Consider the following 17,573-nt stretch of genomic DNA (forward strand, 5'->3'; position numbering starts at 1 on the left):
GGGGGTGGTGGTACAAGGACTGCTTCACCGTTAACGTGAACGGGAGGTGGGGGGAGAAGAAGCACGGGTTTGGTATCAACTGGAGAGGCGTGTCAGGTCATGATGACTCGATGGAGTTTGTGGAGATGAAGGTGCGTGCGCTGTAAGCTGTAATGTAGAGCATTGTAAACATGCATTATTGTGTACATATGGAGGTATTAATATCCAACACGATGTCTTTTATAACAATGGTCAGCATGTAATTGATTTTTTAATACATTTTGTTTTCTTTTTACAATATATTAAGTAACACTCACTTTGAAAGTAAACACTTTATTTAAGATTTACTAATACAAACTATGATTAAAATTGGTAATCATTGTTTAGAAGAAAACACAAGTGTATTTGACTACCAAACATTTCATTTGTTGGAAACATGAATATTTTACATCATATAATATTACGTTTTATTGTTGTTTTAATTATCTTGATAGACATGACTGAACATGATATTGTTGATAAAGGGATTGTTTTAGGAGGTATACTTTATTAAAGGGATCGTCGGTGTTATTGGCTTCTGGTAAATTAATTTAATTTTTTTTTATATTGTTCACAAAATAATTATGTAGCATAAGCAATGTATAAACATGAAAATAGAGCAAAGACTTACGTCTGAAAGTGGGTAATAAATTAAAATTCGTGTGAAAGTAGTCACGCTGAGTAAAGTAAAGGTGGCTGAGCGTAATGCTTACTACACCATCCCTTCATATATCGAGTTTAAGAAAATACTTCATCTACACTATGGATCATTAGGTCTGAGTCGGCGTGGTCGAGTCGGTAAAGCTCTTGCTTGCTAAACCGAAAAGTCTCGAGTTCGAACCCTCGGGCAGATGAGGCTCGTTAGCTTGGGACAGCCACCCTTCTAGGAGAGACAACTTCAAAATCAAACAACTGCTGCCTTGTAGTTTGGACAAAGGCTATGGAAGCAAATCCAAAAAGAAAAGCAGGCTAAAATGGGAGTCAAAGGCCCATCTAGCACATAACCAGTTGACACGTATACTTAATTGTGTTGGGGGGATCCCTTCAAAACTAAAATTAAGAACGAAGAAGAAGAATTAGGTCTGAAAAGGAACTTTATTCTTACAATCAATATACATTTCATTGTGTGAAAAGTCTTTGGTATAATTGATAACCCTGCGCATCGCTGAAATCTATATTTCATATAGCTCTATGTTACAAGGTTTTGTAAATGCTATTAAAGAACGATTCGTAATAAGATAAAAAGTCCCGGCTATAGCTAAGTTGAGAAAATGCATATATATATATATATATATATATATATATATATATATATATATATATATATATATATATGCAAATTCAATAATTTAGCTTATAGAAAAAATATTATGTATTAACTTATAGATATCATAACGCAAGATATATCATGTCTTTTATTATTAAGATAAGTTCACAAAACGTGTTTTATTTTTTGGATCTGTTAAACAACATATACTAACTATATTTCCTTTTTAAATATTCAAATTTAACTTCCGTTTAGATATATGATGTAAGCAAAAATTAACACTTCTAATAAAAGTAAAATATGTTGCAGAAAAGAATATATTAAATATTAATCATTAATAGTTTACTATTATTTTTTTAAAAAATAATTATTATTTATCATTTTAGTAGACTTGTATAAAAAGTTTATATGATGCAATGATTTTCAATTTCACAGAGGATAATAAAAAATTTATAAATCTTTGAAATTTTAAAATATTTGTTAGCAAAATTAATTAACAATCATTGTTTGAATTTTTTAACCTTTATAAATAAGCACTCATTTTATTCTTGTATATAACTTAAAAACTTTTATAAAGAAAACGGTTTCTATACGACAGATGTTTTCATTATATTTTTCTGAAATGTACAATTTCTCACCCTTTTCTTATTTTCATCTCGACAAAACTCAACGTGTCGTAATAGCCGGTAATACCAACCCAGTTCAGACCCATACCGTAATCGAGATGACCCCAAACCCCATTGATATTAACACTGTGACAAGCATCGTACCACCAGCCACCCTTGTATCTAAGAGCACAGTTGCCATCATATACATCATTGTCTCTGTCTATTGTCGTAAACTTGTAGCCACTGTGACGAATGAACGTGTTGGTTGAATCCCTCAACGTCTTAAAATGTATCAAGTAAGACGCAGCTTCATTTCCAAGTGTGAAATCGACATATTCAGAAGAATAGTTTCTACCGTGAAACGTCATATCAACACGCAGCCGGTTGTAGCCCTATTATAGAACACGAGTAGGTGCAAATATATATATATATATATATATATATATATATATATATATATATATATATAAAATATAATATAATAATACATATTTATAAATATATATATATATAATACAAATGTGGAAAATTATACAAATTTTGCTTTTTCTTCTAGATATATTATATGTTCAAGAATTTATTGCTAAATTTCATTATGTTTATATAAAAAAGACAAACAAAGCAAAATTAAAAAACCGTACCATATGTGTTAAGTTTGAAATCCAGTCATTTCCTAACCAGTAATCACCTAATGTTGTACCAAATCCTTCTTTATACTCTCTCCAATTTCTTGTAAAATTAACGTCGCCTTTAAATCTTCTCTGAAAAACGTAGGTTTATAACAATCTTTAAGCACAATTTAACACATTCAACAGCATTTCGTATCACACTATAAAGAACTTAGTTTGTTGAATAATTATTAAATAATTACGAAATTGAATTAATCAGCTTTTATTTGAATTGAAACTGGCATTAAGCTTACCTTATTCAGATTTTTTTCTACAGATTTACATTTTATACATTCTTAAAGTTTAAGTTTTAAAAATATTTTAAATTTATATATTCTATACCTGAAATTATTCATGATTAATACATTGGAAGAAATATACCTGTATGACAATCCATCCGCCACCGTCAGTCTTGGTATCACATAAGGTTTCTTTATGGTCATCCAACTTCACTACGTCGCGGTCTGGTAGATTAGTATCATTCTTGATCACACACTTTAAAATTGTAAAGAGGTGTAAAACATATAATGTAAAACATTTATCTTTTGCGTGGCACCAGTTATATATTTCAAACGAATTATATTAAATTAATTATGTAGGGCGTATTTGAATTATTGTAAGTATTCTGAACGCCACATTATTATTTAAGTTCGTGCTTTTTTCAACTTATAGTGCTACAATCTACTAGCTTCATGAAAACATATGTAATTTTACTGTATTAAATTTTAGTGTAAATATGTGGTTTATAGAGAAAACATAATTTAAATATATTTCCCTAATTGTGAAAATGTAAATGGGTAATTGTCGTTCTTTTCGTAACGCAAAAAAGCAATATAAAAAATGATATAACCTTACTTTTGTTTTCATTATGCAATCTAGATTTATGTTACGTGTTTATTTTTGGGAAAATATACTTTTTGTTACATCTGAAAGAATAATTTACTACCTAGTTTACCTTATGACTATACTGTACGTTGTAGAAATTATGCATATTACCTTATTTATAAACATAAAATTACTGTTTTCTTCTAAATCAACTTCGTTTGTTTTGTCAGAGCTTGATGTTAGAGGCAGCACATTGCTTAAAGTAGCATTGGTATCTCTCCAATCAGATTGGCTCAAACTGTTTTGAAGCACTTTATTCAACAGATTTTCTACGCTGTTTCCAATAGCAATCATAGATTGGGCTGAGTTTCGTATTTCTAGAAGCGAATCCAAAACATCTTTTTGTGTACAGTTTTTGGAAGCGACACCTTCAACACGTCCTTGACCTCTTTTGTTGTTAAGTTTTGAATTGAGTAGAGGCAAAGGGGATGCAACATCCGTACGTTTATCACCTTCGGTTATACCATCTGTTGTAAGTGAAATGTCGTATTCACTATGCTGACCACTTTCAGATTTTAACATCTGCAAGGACATTGCCAAATCAGCACTGTGTTTGTTTGGATTTCCAAATGACTTCAAAAAATTGGCCATTGCGTCGACAGTTGTAACAAAGTCATAAGTTTTAGCTTTCAAAGTCATCAGCAGCATGGCTTGTTTTTGGTCATTGCTTTCAGGGCTCATTGTGTAATAAACTCGCTTCATCTGGTTTCCTGATTTGTTTATAAAATTTATTTCACATGCGAAATTGGCAAAGGTGCATGACAAAGAATTGTTAAAAGATGAAACGATTAGCTCGCCGTAGTCTTTGGACATTTTTCCTGTCACTTCTGCTTCGGTTATTTTATAATTTAGCACTTTTGAGTCAGACTCTGAAATGGACGCCAGCATCACTTCATCATCAGATTCACTGATCCAATAGACTGACATGTTGACAAGAGCTGAAAATTCCGTGTCATCTGTTTTGTTCTCCATACATTGAAGTTTAAGACACATCTTTTCAGTCTCCGTGTGTCTCTCAAGATTTAAATGTAGACCTAAATATAATTACAAATTTTTGTTCAATTTATACTAAGCATTTAGCTCTGAAATAATACATATTTACTAAAACTCACTTTAATAGTTATAACATACATGCAAATTACAAATGGGATACATATTATTTATTTATGTTAGATAATGTGCTGATGGCATAAGAACATTGTTATTAATAAACGAAATGTTTTAATAAGGAATATGTATTTTAAAAAGTCTGCATTGACTTGGAATTTGGGAACGTAATTACACTTTGGTAATTTGTTTTACCTTGGATAGAGATCAGTTGCATCACTGTGATAGAAAATAAATTTTCATAATTAAACGTAGATATAAAAATAGTGTATAAATCACTATACATAATATATATAAATATATATAAATATATACATATATGTGTGTGTGTTTTTGTGTATGTATTTTAATACTTGTATATATAAATCAAAATGGTAAATAAATATGATTAGTATGTTTACACACCTGTTATGATAAATTGCCGTGTTTTATATTATTAAGCCAAAAATAATTATGTGATTATGCTGTTATTTAGTCTATCTTAGAATCAAAAATAATATTTTCTATAAAGTGCCGATTTCTCGTTAAATATTCTAAATTGAAAAGATATTAAAAAATATATTACATAACATCAATTTTAGAAATAAAGTATTTTTGTTTTAACGTTGTATTTTATTAAAAAAAGACACATGATATAGTCATTGTAAAGAGAGAACACTATAGACCGATGTGAACCAAGGTCCCCATTCAACAAGCACCATTAGACCCACCTAGTTTTAATTTGTACATGACCATAACTTTACTACGCCGCGTAACTGTGAACGTTCATGATCATTCACTTTCGTAACCGAGCTAAGGCTCAACAGGTAACTCAAGTAATATAAATTGTATAGTAAAGAAATTGTCTTACCCAGGTATACAAATGTTGCTTTCATTTTTCTGAAATGTTTTCATCTCATTTAAGCAAAATATTGTATCAATTATCCATTATCTCGGAAATTACACGCACACATTCGCGGAAGCACACACACACACACACACACACACACACACACACACACACATCACACACACACATATATATATATATATATATATATATATATATATATATATAACAGTATTTGTATAATATAGAAACACATCTACTTACCTTTTTTTCAATGGTCACAGTAAAATCTAACTACAACCAACCGCAACCAATCTTAACGCCAGCTCTTTATATAGCATTTTCTGTGTATACTTTAACGGTTTCCTAGCAGCAGTATCTAGCAACATAACATATTTACATTCTGATCGTACTACTCAACAACATTACCAAAGGTTCTAACATTTGTTATCATAATCCCGTCTTACATATTTTATTTCCTTGTTCTTACATTTTAAAACAGGTTTATTTAATATCATTACGAGTTTTTTAAAATGCTAATATTTTAACATAAGAAAGGATATTTAAGGAAAGCAGCTTTGATAACCCCGTTTTTTTTAAATTATTTTTTGTGATTGTAGTGCAGTTTGAACGTTGATTCAACTTAGTACCTGAAAGCATGTGTAGGACGCCCAATCATTGGATCCCAGGTGCTAAGGTGGGAACAAGCAGTGCCGTAAATTACATCAACACAGGGATACCGGAGAACGCCCTTGGTGAAGTTTAGTCATAAAATGTAGCAACTCACCGTATTCCAAATGTATGGCGCTCTTTAAAAGTAATGTAGGCGCCGCATTGGTTCATAGAGGAGTCTGTGGCGCTCCGCTATGGCTCAGGAGCACGCCGATGGCAAAATTAGGCCATTTATTAAAAAAGTACTCAAATAGCAGGACGTCCATTCAGAAGTCTCCTCCAGGTGCTAAGACAACTGCGGGGGAACTGGGAACGCCCAAACGTACACTTCCGCCGGGGTTTGGTTTAGTCATATATTTTAATAGCCAACCATATTGTCTTTAAGACGACTGTAGGCGACCCAGTGCTCTTAGGTGAGACCGGGCGCTCTGGATCACAAGACCACCGAAGCGAAGGACGAAGCATCTGGTGCCAATTACCCGTTGATTTGAGTAGCGCCTTTGATCACTTTGTACATGAATAATTGACTAAGATACTTCCGCTTGAGCGCCGTCACCTCGATTTTAAACATTTTTTCTGACTGATACTCCGGGATTATTATCAACAAGATATTTTCATGTATATATATATATATATATATATATATATATATATATATATATATATATATATATATATATATATAAACCCCCTGGACATAAACCCCCAGCGACATTAACACCATGGAAAAAATCCGCGACATAAACCCGCTGGATAATACCCCCCGACTGAGATTTATATAAGGACATAATGATGAGAACCAAAATAAAAAAGAATTAAATTAATGTACTTCTTAAAGACTAACTTCTTTTTCGTTCTTAATTTTTAGTGTTAGGAGGGATCGAGCCTTATCTGCCAGAGGGTTTGAACTCGAGACTTTTTTTGAATTTATCAACAATGAGCTTTTGCCGACTCGACCATGCTTCCATCACAATTAAGGCTTACGTGTCAACTGGTTATGCGCCATTGATGCCATTGACTCCGATTTCAGCCTGCTTTTCTTTTTGGATTTGCTTCCATAGCCTTTGTCCAACCAAGAACAAACTACAAGGCAGCAGTTGCTTGATTTTGGAGTTGTCTCTTAGAAGAGTGGCTGTCCCCAGCTAACGAGCCTCATCTGCCCGAGGGTTCGAACTCGAGACTTTTCGGTTTAGCACCCATGAGCTTTACCGACTCGACCACGCCGACTAACGATTTTTGTGCCGAGTCAAATATAGTATGTTTTTGTTTGGAACGAAGGACAACCTCAGGTTACTGGAAGGTTAATCAGCACTGCTTTATGGGTGTTACATTCAAAACAGATCCTGCATTGTTTCACAACTGTACACAGTCCATGCATTGGTCAATAGATGGACTGTTCCATGTGTTTATGCTTTACTTAAAAAAACCCACAGGAAACATAAACAGCAGTCTTGTAGCAACTAACGTTCTTGAAAATCGACGTCGGAGACAACCTGTTTCCACTTAATATGTGGAACATGCACACACGTGCAGAAGACCATATGCCAAAAACGAATAACTCAGTTGAAGGCTGGCACAGTCCAATGTGGAATGTTGCCACCCAAATAGTTTGAAGTTCATTGACTTAACAATCGGTTTATTGTACACAGATTAATTCAGGTCACTGTTTACCAAAACAGAAAACAAAATATTGATAGCAGCGCTCGAATTTCAACTGGTTTTAAACGTTTTATAAAGCACACCATAATCGAGTATTTGCGAGGCATCGCTCTCAATCTATCTTTTTAAAGTTATAATAAAACACTACGTGTTTTTTGTAATGTTTGTTTTGTTTTAATTATTAATTTTTGTTATTGTCTTTGGTTTTTCCTTATATAAACCCCCATTGGGGGGGGGGGGGGGGGTTTGTCCAGGGGGAGGGGGTTGTTTCAGGGGGGGGGGGGTTGTGTGTTTTTATTGACCGGACATCTTCGATAATAAGCGTATTATATATGTTCTAATAAGCTACTTTAATACTCTAATAAGCGTTAAAATCTGAGGAGCATTTCGGCGTTGTTTATTTGTACTCGCTTATCATCATGACCCGGAAAACTAGGCTGGTTCCTGCTTGCAGTAATCTCTACAAAAACTTGTACCGAAAAGGTAGTGTAAATTAAATCAAGTGGAGTTAACTTATCGTTTGAAAAGTTGACTCTGGGACATGGAGTTTATTTGATAAATTCATTTCCTTTAGGATATCCAGTTTTGTCTTATTACTTTATTGATACCGAATGCTGTGTACGAGAAAGGAATCGTACTCAGTACATCATCGTTTCTAATACCGCGTTTACACTTGCGACATGTATACTATACATGTAAAAAAAAAACAACTTCGCAATAAGTGAGTAGGCTCCACTATTATCTTAGGCCATATAGCGAAGTTTTTTTTTCTAGTATACATGTCGCAAGTGTAAACGCGGTATTATATAGTGGTTACATGAAACATTTTACTTTCACTTAATTGTAAATGTTTTTAAAAGATGATTGGAGTCTACTTGCTTAGTATGTTATAAAATTTAATATTAACAAAACTAGAGGAAGTATGTTAGCCTAGCTGCAAATAAATAAACCATGCTTTTATTCTATTATTTTATTTATCGTATATGAAGTATAGACAAAGTAGTGTAATCGTTGAAAAGCGAAATCAAGATTTTTACAAATCTAAGTCGAAAAAACCGCTGTCCCTCTCCACTTATAAAATGTACATTTCTTGAGACGTTACCGTTTTACTTTTGTCTACTACAGATTCCATACCCCGTTCCAAATCAATAATAATAATTTTCTTGTTAAAAATAAGATGAAAATACTTTGTTTACAAGTACGCATATCCCCTAACCTTGAAGCGCCTAATAAATCTCATAGCTTGTCAGGTTAGTAAAACCAGGAAATCTTTTCCGTATATCTGATAAGATCTTTTCAATTTAAAACTTCCGTTTTAAGCCAACGAAAGTGATTCATTCGTTAACTAGTAGAGGCTTCAATGACATGTATTTAATCAATTCATTTCAAGCTATTGATTCAGCGGTTCAGAGTAAATATTTAATGTGACATTCGACTTGAACGTCTAGCTTGTGGAAACAACAAAATGTCATACACAATTCTTTAATCTCTTGGTATGAATTTTAAATAAATGATAATGTGAACATTCATGTAGGCCAATCATTTAAAATTTGACAGTATCGATAATACTCATACACATGCTTTAAATAAACCGGGAGTGATCTCACCTAAACTTTCTCGAATATTCTTATATAACTCGGAATTAGTACTTCCGTTCAACGGAAATTACTCAAAATTTGACAGAAGGTAGAGAATTAGATCTTTTACTTACATGGGAAATTTCATTTATCTGACTCAAATAGTACTCAAGTTATAGGCTTTTGAAAAATTCAAAGTAGAAAAAGTACCACTTCCGGTTATCGGAAATCGCTCAAAAGTTGATCAGGATCTACGATTTTGATAAAATACTTATATATGAAATTTCATCAACCTAGCTGTAACGGTACTCAAGTTATCGTGTTTACACACAGACAGACAGACACACAGACATACGGACAAGATTGCAAAGTTATGTTTTTCCGTATCAGTGAGGTGTAAAACGTCGAGATTTGTAAAAATCTCTATTTTTTTTTGCACGATTACAATACTTTCTCTATACTTCGTATATACGAGAAAGTAAAAATATTAAGCATAATAATAGCAAAACAGTACAGAAGTTGGGATTAAAATTACACATTTTATTTACATAATGTTTTAAACCAAAATAATTGAGAGTTGCACTGAACGCCGACAATTGTTTTTTTAAAATTATATCTATAAACAAATAAAGTCCAGGTCCCCATATTACACTGTAAAGAGCGATTCCTATGTATAGCTTATAATAATTTAATTCTACTTATAATGCTATTACACAAAGTAAAACCATTGCCTTTTTTTTTTATTTGAAATCTGGAATTCCGTTAAATTTATGTTAAAAACGTGTTTATGTTTAATAATTTTCGTTTCTTGGTGAAATACACCGTGCTGAGTAGGATGATCACTGCTTTCGTAGTTTCATCTCGACAAATTCCAGAGAATCAGTGTAAGATGTTACAGTTCCCCAGATGATTCCTTGACTGCTCTTTTGACTTGCCCACACTCCATTCATGTTCACACAATGACAGCTATTGTACCACCAGCCGCCCTTGTATTCTACAGCACAGTTATCTGCCCTGAGGTCGTTGTCCCTGTCCACAGTTGTGAAAGCCATGTTGTTGTGATAAGTGAATTCATCCTTAATGTTACCTCCCTTGTTGTTGAAGCTTACTCTATACAAAGCTGCTTCATTTCCCACAGTGAAGTTACTGTAAACAGCGTAGTAAGATTTACCCTTGTGAGTCATGTCAAACCTAAGCTCCCTCCAGCCCTGTGAAACAGTGATACAGTTATAACAAACTATTTGTTGTATATAGTTTTATATATATAAGATACGATATGTTGTATATGTCTAATATACTGATGTAGCTTCCGTTTATTACTAAAAGCTTCTAAACGAACAAAAAAAAAAACGGGAAAAACTTTTTAAAAGTATTTTAAAATATATTAAAACTAATCTTTAAAAATTAATAAAATAAAAGAATAAAAAAAAAATAAAAAAATTTAAATCTTTAAAACTGAAAGAAAGATTTTGCAAGTTCTAAGTCGGTATAAAAGTTTTACGCAAAACTATTATTAACGTGTGATTTATATTGATGATGTGTTTTCAAATAGATGCTGTACTAGACAGCGTATTGTTTTTGTTATCTAGCACTGTATTTTCATATGCGACTGTTAAGCACGTATCTATAAACAGATGTTCACAATGTTTGCTATAGAATATTTTTAACTTCAATACACGGCCATTTAAAAAAATAAATTACCTGAAATAATTCAATTTTTTTAAGTCCGGTCAACTCAAAACACAAAAAGGTTTAAAATTTGTATAGAACAAAAAAAAAAAAAGGAAAAAAGAAAGAAAGAAAGAAATCAGAAAATATATAAAGAAGCTTGAACATAACTTAAATATTAAAGATTAAACATCTCTCGAATAAGTTAATTGGTTGCATATATTTCTGTAGCTTTATATTGTAAAACATGTTCCCTATTCGAGCCTGACTGTCTACGGTGACCTCGACATATAGAGGAATAGTGTGGTCAGAACTACGACCGGCCGCCTTACTATCCCTAACGTGAGTTAGATACCCATAAGATCTGGGTATGCTACTGACCTTTAACCCAGATTCTAAATAGAAACTTTCTCGATATGGTAATATAACTGTAATATTTTTGTCACATCATATAAATTAAGTTCTTTAAGAAAGCTAAATAGAAAGATTTTAAATTGTGTTGAGCGTTCAGTATAGAAAAAATATTTTAATTTTAAAATTTCATCTTAATATTATGAGTCATGATTAATTCGTCATGAATTATCCATTTGAGTGATTGACGTAAACAGCGAAAAAGTTTGACATAAAGCAATTACACAATGTAAAATGAAAAATTCCAACCTACCCTCAATGTTAGGTTTGAGATCAGGTCATTTCCCAGCCAGAAATCTCCATCTAATGTCCCGAAACCATTTTTGTAGTCGCTCCAGTTTCGTGTAAAATTCACATCGCCTTTAACACGTCGCTAAAATATAAAAAACAAAAAACAAAAACAAAGGGCTAATCTTAATCTATACATTGATCCATTCATTATGCCACATGGTAGACAACTGTAGAAAAATTTATTTGTATTTTATTATTTCTTATAGATTTTCAATATACGTAGGACAAAGTCTAACAATATTTTTGTGCCGAAATAAAACTACTGTAAGACATGGACGGCGTGGCCTAAGCGGTAGTGAGCTAGGTTGCTAACCCGAAAATCTCGAGTTCAAATCCGCGTCCAAGTTAGTAGAACGTCCCTAAGTCCTTCCAGTTCTGATGGGTACCTAGCTCATGTTAGGGCTGCTGGACAAAGTGCTGACCACACCTTCCCTTCATATGCCGACGTCAAGAAACATATGAACTCTACTTCATTTGCCCAATGGATCGCTAGGTCTACAGAATATTCTTTAATTATTTTTTTCATTTGCATAGACATACTTAATCACAATTATTAAAGGTATCATTGATTATCGCACCAGTCCCCATGTTTTTTAAAAGTGTAAATCGTTTATAAAGAAAATAAATCACACCTGTATGACTATCCATCCTCCTCCGTCTGTTGTGACGTCACACAAGGCTACTGTGCTGTCAATGAGTTTTAGTTTCACCTGATCCGGCAGAGTTAATATAGATCTGTCGTTCGTCTTTCGACACTAGTTATGAAACAATAAAGCATTGAAAGCGTTAATTAAAATATGGTTACAAAATATTCACAGTGTGTTAAATTAATTAACTGGTTGTCATTAGAACACAACAGTAGGCTCCGTTAGGTTTACTTCAATACTTTACTTAGCACGTAGAGAACAGCTTCTGAAATGACTGCTTTGCTCTACGTCTAGTCCAGGGGTCTCCAAACTTTTCAGCCCGATGGCCGCATTAACTATCAAAAATCAGTTCGGGGGCCAGAGTTTTTTCCAGGCATCTCTTCGGGGTGGTAGAGCCCCCCGCCCCCGAAGAATGGCTACCCCCCACGAAATATAATTTATATAGAAATATATACACATTTCAAGTGTCGTCGTCCACCTCCTCCCCCTGGAGAAAAAAGTCTGAAAGAAACACAAAAGCCTGCTGTTAAATAAATAATACAGTGAAGGAACATTGGTTGTAGAATGTTTTTCTCATTACACATCTGCTCCGCTTGTCCAACCAAGCCTTTCTTTATGCCACTAATGTTCTCCCTCCATCAACAGTCAGGTAACTGAGATTAGTCCAGTCCAAGTTATAATCAGCAAATGTTTTTTTTTAACTCATTGAATATATCCTCTCCGGTAACAGTGTCACAAAAGCCAGCTCTTGTGTTATGTTCATGTCTTCATCCACTCCTCTAATAATTACAAGCAGTTGAGAGGTGGAACCGCTGTCCAGTGAATCATCCATTGCAATTGAAAAATTGCGAAACTTGCTTGCATTTTTCGCTATTTGAGTCACGATGTTTTCACCAATCTCTGCAACACGGTAGGCAACGGTAGTTGTACCCAAAGCTACTTTTCAAAATTGTTATTAATTTTCTGGGCAAAGCTCCTCAGCCACCACCAACAAACATTTTTTTCCATGGACAAAAAGATCTCCGCGGGCCGGATGAGAGGACCTCGCGGGCCTCAACCGGCCCGCGGGCCATAGTTTGGAGACCCCTGGTCTAGTCCACGGCCCCTATTGGAACTACACAGTAACTACACACTCAAGAGACATAACTAAGATGTATATAATACAAGGGACATAACAATAACTAGCAAGGCATAATGAAACTCAAATTTTGTAGTGTACATTAACTTTGTTTAAACACACTGTTTTGAGATCGTTTTCATAGTAAAATATTTAATTAGCTTCGTGTTTGACTTTTGTCTAGTTTCAACAAACAAAAAAAGGTCTAAACATATTTTTGTTGAAGGCAAGGCAAGAAAATATTTCCCTATCATTGTTAAGTACTAACGTGATGACTGTCTATATCAGAAAACTTTATACTAAGTATACATGGATAATATGTATTTTCACACTCAGACACACATAGCTTTCAAAAATATCTTCCTATCAGTTTTTTGTCTATACCAGAAAACTTTATATTAAGTACAACGGTATAATATTCAGACACGCATAGTTTTTAAGGTATTACCTGTGACTCGTGAATGAGGAAAGGTTGTTCACTTTTTAACTCCTCTACAGATCTGTTTAAGTTTCCAATCAATTGCAAGGTTTTATTGAATTCTTCTTTGGTCATTTCTCTGATTTTATCTTCTAGTTGTTTCAGCGCTTCATGAAACTCTTCTGTTTGTTTTTGCTCCTTAGACTCAATAGACTGAATAGATTTATTTAAAGCATTAACAGAATCCTGGAGAAATCTCTGTGTTCCATTTTGAGCAGCCTCGTTTGCATCTATTTTTAGACTCAGTTTATTTTCCATGCTTGTTAGTGCTTGGTTGTAATCAACAGTGAGATTGTTGATCCTGTTATGCAACATGTTGAGAATGTTATAACTCATGACGTGACTCGAGTTGCTGAGTTCTGTTGATCGAGGCAAATCTGTTTTGTCGTTGATATACTGGAAGCTATCTGCATGCGATCTATGTAAAGACAGAGACAGCTCCTCGCTATTCTCTTCACCTGAATCTTCAAACAATTTCAGAAAATTGGTTACCCTATCTACAGTCTTCACATAATCTGTTGTCTTGGCCTTTAAGTTCATAATTAATATTGAATCACGCTTTTTGTGATTTACATCAGTTGTCCTCTTTACTTTGCTAGAAACAAATCCATTCGAAGTGTTAAAGTATACTTCACATTCATAAACATGTTTAAGACAGTCCGATTCTTTAGGTAGAAACAAGACCAGTTCTCCGTAATATTTTGATATTTTACCATCAACGTAAGTTTCTGCTGTTGTATGATCTCGAACCTTTGAATCAGATCCTGAAATAGACGCCAACAATATCTTCCCTTCAGGTTCACTGATCCTATAGAGTGACATGTTGACAAGAGCTGACATCTGAGTGTCTTCTGTTATGTTTTCTGTACACTGGAGTTGTGCACAAAATAAACTTTTCCCATGGTAAAAATATTCTCTCTGAATATCAATGCTTAGACCTGAAAAATCATTAATCATATGTTAAATCTAAAGACCTAATCTTTTCTATTGGTTTTATATTATTTCTCTGCAATTATTTAAACTTTCCTCTTTAACTTATACATTTAAAGACTGATATGAAAAAAAACCACTTGTTAATTAACAAGCCTAATTTATTTATTTGGGTGTGTCTATGTTAGGGGATTTAAGGGAAAATATTTGCATGCATAAGGGACTCTTATGAAAGTATGGTTCCCATAGTAACGACGTCCATCTTAAACAAATCTTTTTTTTTGCTTTTTTTGTCTTTCGAATATTCAAAATTTGGTATGGAGAAATATCATCATAATTAATGCTGAATTAACGGATATTTCATCATTTGGAAAAAAAAATTCAACGTATAATATTGATCTTTGCCGCCGATTTCAACTTTTTATTTCAATTATACAAAATAATCAATTTAAAAATAGCGATGGGATTACCACAAGCTTAAGGAGTCAAAACCCTTAAGGCTTAAGGCGCCCAATGGATCATTCCGAGAATAGTCTCGGTATTATTCGAGAGGCTCTTTTTTTTTATTTTTTATTTTATTTATTTATTTATTTTTTTTTGAATATCATGTTTAGCTATAGAATTACTGTTTTTTCTCAATGAGAGGCTCTTTAAATATTTAAAAAATGACACTAAATTGTTCAAAAGAAACACTGTTAATTAATGACACGCAGCCTTATAGTAAAAAAATATTTTTAAGTTCACTGGGTTGGCAACTTCAATAACATTGATTTTAAAAATATTAAATTTCTGAATTATTTTCAGGTTAAAGTTTCTATTAAAATTTTTTTTTACAATTGCATTGATTACAAAATGTAAAAAACAAACAAACACGTTTTCACCCAAGGTAACAATAATGATGGAAGGAATCTCGTTAGCTCGGTAATGTCCCTTGAAATCCTCAAGGGAAATAAGGAGTGAGCCCTTATAATCTTTCTCCTATATTCCTACTTAACGGTTTTGCTTATGTTAATGACGAAATTGCTCGATGTTGGTGAAAACGCAAAGAGATAAAAGGTTCTTAGAGCATGTCGATTTATGAGAATATGATATGTAATTATCAAACATTTTAAAGTTTGAGAAATCGGAAATAGTATAATGTACCATTTACCTTTACAGAAACTCGCTACGTTTAGGCCCTTATTCTTATGTATGAAATTTTGTCCAGTTAAAAGTTACTGTACTCATGTCAGGGTGTTCATACATTTATTTAACGCAGCCAGTGGCGTAGCGAAGGGGGGGGGGGCGGAGGGGGGGACATATGTTTGGCGCCGACCTTAGGGGGGGGGGCGCCAAAATGGGTTGGAAACACAAATTGAAAGTTTGAGAGGGGGTGTGCAAATCGAAAGTGTGACGGGGGGGGGGGGGGGGTGCAAATCGAAAGTTTGAGCGGGGTGCAAATCGAAAGTTTGAGAGGGGGTGGTGCAAATCAAAAGTTCGAGGGGGGTGCAAATCGAAAGTTTGTCCCCGTGTGCTGGGAAGGGTCGCTACGCCTCTGAACGCAACCATCTTGTTTTTAACAGTTTTTGCTTATAGGCCTACTCTGTTATGATAATTTTCCATTATTTTTCCCCTACATTCTGTTTTTATTCTAGAAGTTGATTACGATTTTATTGGCTTTATTAAACGGCGATAAGACCAACTGTATTTTAAAGACATTATAACATTGTGCTGGGCATAGTGCTTACAACACTTTCCCTAACGTATGCTGTTATCGTTGAAGCAGATGAACTCTACTTCATCTGCCCCATGTGTTTTGGGTACAACCGGAAAAAGATGATGATACCATTGTGCGATTTAAAAAAAAAATGAAATCACATTAAAAATATCTATATATCTTACCATCAACGAGACAGAAGTCGTTTAGCCAGAGCATGAATAAAAAACAGACAATCATTGCAAATGTAAAAAAAGGCAACTCCCCGTGTTAAGTGGTAACTAAGAAAAATTGTACAGCGAAACTTCACTGAAACTAAACTGTGACTGAACACACGAAAGTTATAAACAGCATTCATACACAGACTCTCTGTTACCGCGTTATCATGAATGTCTCTGTTAAATATCACGGACATCATGCGGTAAGTTAGCTATTTTATCTGTATGATTTCATGTCTTAAAAAAAAAAAATACGAATGACTACAAACATTTTTAAGGCAAAATTAGAGGATGCAATTTTGTTAATGCAAAACAGAAGTATTTTTTTTCTTGATTAAAGTAGTGCTAATGTAAACACTGTGATATCGAGAACAATTCTTTAAATTTTTATTTTTTTAAAAAGTCATCTGAATATGACATTGCTCTTGAAAAAAAAAGCTGATCAGTCAATTATAATAAGTTATAAAAACATGAAGGTTATTAGTAGAATCAGAATTATCCCTATTTTTCTCAATTTAGTCAACTCTGAAAATGCACTCTTCAATTTTTTAGCGCAATTTCCATTCTGGAGAATTGCGTTTATTAACTCGTCATTTCTGGGAATGGATGGATGAATGAATGAATGTATGGATGAATGTGTGTCCGGGCTTTAAGTCGTATCTCCTCCTCAACGAAGCAATATCGATGACTAGTTCCAAAAGCAATTATGTTAAGCAAGTTACGAGAATGAACATAGGCCATAAAAATTCCGGGTTTCTTTCATGGATTTCCCGGAAAAGCCAAAAAACCTCGAAAAAAGCAGTTTTTGGCCCATATCTCGGCAACCA

At 33.5% G+C, this 17,573-nt stretch overlaps 3 protein-coding genes across 3 annotated transcripts in view; 1 reads left to right on the plus strand and 2 right to left on the minus strand.

Annotated features, from left to right (window-relative positions):
- Positions 1–544, plus strand: part of LOC131929902 (fibroleukin-like) — a 4,704-nt gene extending 4,160 nt beyond the window's left edge. The window contains exon 5 of the mRNA XM_059286283.1: positions 1–544. This exon is cut by the window's left edge and continues 223 nt beyond it. Within this exon, the coding sequence (XP_059142266.1) occupies positions 1–146 (146 nt within the window). The 3' untranslated portion in view covers positions 147–544.
- Positions 545–1,307: 763 nt separating this feature from the next.
- LOC131929903 (angiopoietin-2-like) lies at positions 1,308–5,687 on the minus strand. Its single transcript, XM_059286284.1, has 7 exons — positions 5,645–5,687; positions 5,404–5,446; positions 4,749–4,772; positions 3,558–4,480; positions 2,943–3,056; positions 2,535–2,654; positions 1,308–2,285 (listed from the first exon to the last, which is right to left on the minus strand). Exons 2-7 carry the CDS (start codon positions 5,426–5,428, stop codon positions 1,920–1,922), a joined length of 1,572 nt encoding a protein of 523 aa, XP_059142267.1. The 5' UTR covers positions 5,429–5,446; positions 5,645–5,687; the 3' UTR covers positions 1,308–1,919.
- A 4,393-nt stretch (positions 5,688–10,080) lies between these two features.
- LOC131929909 (angiopoietin-4-like) lies at positions 10,081–16,815 on the minus strand. The gene is made up of 5 exons (XM_059286292.1): positions 16,714–16,815; positions 13,873–14,840; positions 12,293–12,415; positions 11,623–11,742; positions 10,081–10,498 (listed from the first exon to the last, which is right to left on the minus strand). The coding sequence occupies exons 1-5, from the start codon at positions 16,766–16,768 to the stop codon at positions 10,130–10,132; spliced, it is 1,635 nt and encodes a 544-aa protein (XP_059142275.1). The 5' UTR covers positions 16,769–16,815; the 3' UTR covers positions 10,081–10,129.
- Positions 16,816–17,573: the final 758 nt, after the last annotated feature.

Source organism: Physella acuta, unplaced genomic scaffold (genome assembly GCF_028476545.2).
Source record: "Physella acuta isolate Inbredline_101_S28 unplaced genomic scaffold, ASM2847654v3 ptg001691l, whole genome shotgun sequence".
NCBI classification, from domain to species: Eukaryota; Metazoa; Mollusca; class Gastropoda; family Physidae; genus Physella; species Physella acuta.

Bases quoted from the DNA above. Each gene is read 5' to 3' on its own strand.
- LOC131929903 (XM_059286284.1), bottom strand. From the start codon at position 5,428: ATGAAAGCAACATTTGTATACCTGG. The intron at 2,655-2,942 runs GTATATTTCTTC...TACGTTTTTCAG, and splicing joins GCGGATGGATTGTCATACAG to AGAAGATTTAAAGGCGACGT. The intron at 2,286-2,534 runs GTACGGTTTTTT...GTTCTATAATAG, and splicing joins TTTCAAACTTAACACATATG to GGCTACAACCGGCTGCGTGT.
- LOC131929909 (XM_059286292.1), bottom strand. From the start codon at position 16,768: ATGATTGTCTGTTTTTTATTCATGCTCTGGCTAAACGACTTCTGTCTC. The intron at 12,416-13,872 runs GTAATACCTTAA...TTTCATAACTAG, and splicing joins TCCTCATTCACGAGTCACAG to TGTCGAAAGACGAACGACAG. The intron at 10,499-11,622 runs GTAGGTTGGAAT...ACTGTTTCACAG, and splicing joins TCTCAAACCTAACATTGAGG to GGCTGGAGGGAGCTTAGGTT.